Source organism: Echinops telfairi, unplaced genomic scaffold (assembly GCF_000313985.2).
Source record: "Echinops telfairi isolate 266 unplaced genomic scaffold, ASM31398v2 ScPeMD7_7467;HRSCAF=8505_1, whole genome shotgun sequence".
NCBI classification, from domain to species: Eukaryota; Metazoa; Chordata; class Mammalia; order Afrosoricida; family Tenrecidae; genus Echinops; species Echinops telfairi.
The window spans coordinates 38,613,640-38,616,657 of NW_022111368.1; the positions used below are offsets into that span (position 1 = coordinate 38,613,640).

General features: G+C 41.1%; 2 protein-coding genes across 2 annotated transcripts in view; one reads left to right on the plus strand and one right to left on the minus strand.

Moving 5' to 3' along the window:
- Positions 1-1,840: 1,840 nt before the first annotated feature.
- On the minus strand, positions 1,841-2,475 carry LOC101661358 (elongation factor 1-alpha 1-like). Its single transcript, XM_045283845.1, has one exon. It carries the CDS (start codon positions 2,420-2,422, stop codon positions 1,841-1,843), a length of 582 nt encoding a protein of 193 aa, XP_045139780.1. The 5' UTR covers positions 2,423-2,475.
- The window catches only part of LOC101661673 (putative elongation factor 1-alpha-like 3), a 4,563-nt gene continuing 3,986 nt past the window's right edge, over positions 2,442-3,018 (plus strand). The window contains exon 1 of the mRNA XM_045283846.1: positions 2,442-3,013. Within this exon, the coding sequence (XP_045139781.1) occupies positions 2,442-3,013 (572 nt within the window). The remainder of the gene's footprint in view (positions 3,014-3,018) is intronic.

Here is a 3,018-nt window from a genome sequence, read left to right on the forward strand (position 1 = left end):
ACACACACACACACACACCCCCCCCACACACACACAGAGTCAATGGTGAACTCCTCACAATCCTATAGTACAGGCTAGAGCTGCCCTTGTGAGTTCCCGAGGCTGGAGCTCTTTGCTGGAGGAGGAAGGCCCTCTCTCTGCCCGAGAGTGGCTGGCTGTTTCAAGCCACTGGCCTTGTGGCTTGCAGCCCAACACGTCACCACAACACCATGTGATATTAAAGATCTCCCTGCAGCTCCCGACTTTGGGTATTACCTTAATCATTCTCCAAATGCATATACTAAGCCTCAAAATTAAGCATCCATGTTAAATCCTACAGGAGAAAAAGAAAAGTAAAAAGTTGGTAGCTCTGTCACTTAATAATGAATCAGTCAAAAATCTCTGTCTAGTAGAATTTTATTAGGTTCCATTTTCTAATTGGGTGGACTCTTGTAAGAAGCTGCCTTTCCTTGGTTCATTCGAATTTAAGGAGGGCACATAGGCACACCCACTATCACAGACACTGTGACCCAACATTAATTTCTATTCTCCCAATCCAGAGTTCTTATAATCGACAGCAAAACATTCTGGGTATGGAAAGTTACATATAGCAGTAGGAGTGAGTATTAAACCAGAAGGTTGGTTTTGAATACATCAGATTACAGTGGCTGAAATGAAGCTATATAAGCAAGATATACAACATAGAACTAAAAAAATCTATGTAAGAATAATTCAAAAGTAGAAGTTAAACAAAATTGATAGGCTATTGACAAAGTAGTAAAGCTGACATAGAATTTAGAGACAAGATGCCATGGAGAGCATGCACATCTGGTGGTTTGAAGTATTTACAAAAGCAAGCTTTTGAATTTGCAACTGAAAAGGTTTGACAGAAGGAGTCATCCGTAGAAAGAAGGGGTGGTGAAAATGAGTTCATAGTGCCTACTGTACTTCGGTCAGAGCTGCACAGTCTTTCCTTCTATCTGATATACTTTTCTTGCACTCTATCCTCAATGAAACCCAGAGTTTGACATTCTGTTAGTTCTTGAGCTATAGTACTCACTTTCTATCTGTCCTAAATGCTGGAACACATTGAATTCCTTGTCTAAATATCTGTTATTAGAATACTAGCAAAACCATAGCTCCCAAATCCACATAAAGTTTTTCTGAATTACTGAGCTATCTAACCCTTTGAGTTTAACATTAATTGTCCTAAAATTGGTGACTAAAGCAGATAACATCCAAATTATTTTTATAAAAAGAATACCATTTTAAAATATAATGCATATGTTGCTTTTGTATGCCAACAGTAATGAGATAGTATCAAGAACCAGCTACTTAACCCTATAAAGAGATGGAGGCAGATTTATGAGCAGTGGATTATATGCTTACCCAAATTCAGAAGCACTGCTACATTTCTGGCCTATTCACAATATAAAGGAAAAATAGGCTTGTAATACTATGAATAAGAAAACTCTAAATGCCTGGTACATTTTTTTTATCTTTCAGTGCCCCCCCACACACACCTAGCAAATACTGCTAATTTAGGTATTTGAATCTCTATTATAAGCAGAAGATTCATCCCTAGTTGATGCACTCAAACCTCTCTTTCATCAGTAACTTCCCATTCCCGGGTGTATTAACAGTACCTTGCTGTTGCAACAATACTTTGAAGATAAAGCAAGGTCACTCCGTTCTCTTTGATCTCTCATTTCATTTTCATTAGAATGACCTTCTCTCTTAATGTATTTCATCCTTTGTTTTATTGTCTAGCATTTACATGTCTTAAAAGTTCCTGCTTAAAGAATATGTGTGATGTATGTGTGTGTGTGTGTGTGTGTGTGTGTGTGTATTCCTATAGTAATTATTTCCCAGTCCTCATTGCTAAAAAGTCCAACTGGTTGATGTTAACGGTTTTAATTACATTCTCCAGTAATCTAGGTTTTAAAATTGCACCTCTGTGCTTGTGGTTATAAACCCCTTTGGGAATGGAATATTTGTTATATTGATGAGTATTATTGCAAGTGTGTCTTGAACCATTTTGTTCTGAAATATAAAAAGAGGTTATACCAGCTTCAAATTCACCCACACCAGCAGCAACGATGAGGACAGCACAGTCAGCCTGTGATGTTCCTGTAATCATGTTTTTAATGAAGTCTCTGTGTCCAGGGGCATCGATGATGGTCACATAGTACTTTCTGGTCTTAAATTTCCACAGGGAAATATCAATGGTGATGCCACGTTCCCGTTCGGCTTTCAGCTTATCCAAGACCCAGGCAGACTTGAAGGAGCCCTTTCCCATCTCAGCAGCTTCCTTCTCGAATTTTTCGATGGTTCTCTTGTCGATCCCACCACATTTGTAGATCAGATGACCAGTTGTGGTGGACTTGCCAGAATCGACGTGTCCAATGACGACGATGTTGATATGGGTCTTCTCCTTTCCCATTTTGGCTTAGGTTTCTGCGATGGTTTTCACCGACACCTATATTCTGGCGGCAAACCCGGGTATTTCCAAGAACGGGCAGACCCGTGAGCATGCCCTTCTGGCTTACACACTGGGTGTGAAACAACTCATTGTTGGTGTTAACAAAATGGATTCTACTGAGCCACCCTACAGCCAGAAGAGATACGAGGAAATTGTTAAGGAAGTCAGCACCTACATTAAGAAAATTGGCTATAACCCTGACACAGTAGCATTTGTGCCAATTTCTGGTTGGAATGGTGACAATATGCTGGAACCAAGTGCTAATATGCCTTGGTTCAAGGGGTGGAAGGTTACCCGTAAGAAAGGCAATGCCAGTGGGACCACACTACTTGAAGCTCTGGATTGCATCCTGCCACCAACCCGCCCGACTGACAAGCCCCTGCGCCTCCCTCTCCAGGACGTCTACAAGATTGGTGGTATCGGGACTGTCCCTGTGGGCAGAGTGGAAACTGGGGTTCTGAAACCCGGTATGGTGGTTACCTTTGCTCCAGTCAACGTTACCACTGAAGTGAAGTCTGTTGAAATGCACCACGAAGCTTTGAGTGAAGCTCTGCCTG

Coding starts and splice junctions, on each gene's coding strand:
- LOC101661358 (XM_045283845.1), bottom strand. CDS start 2,422: ATGGGAAAGGAGAAGACCCATATCAACATCGTCGTCATTGGACACGTC.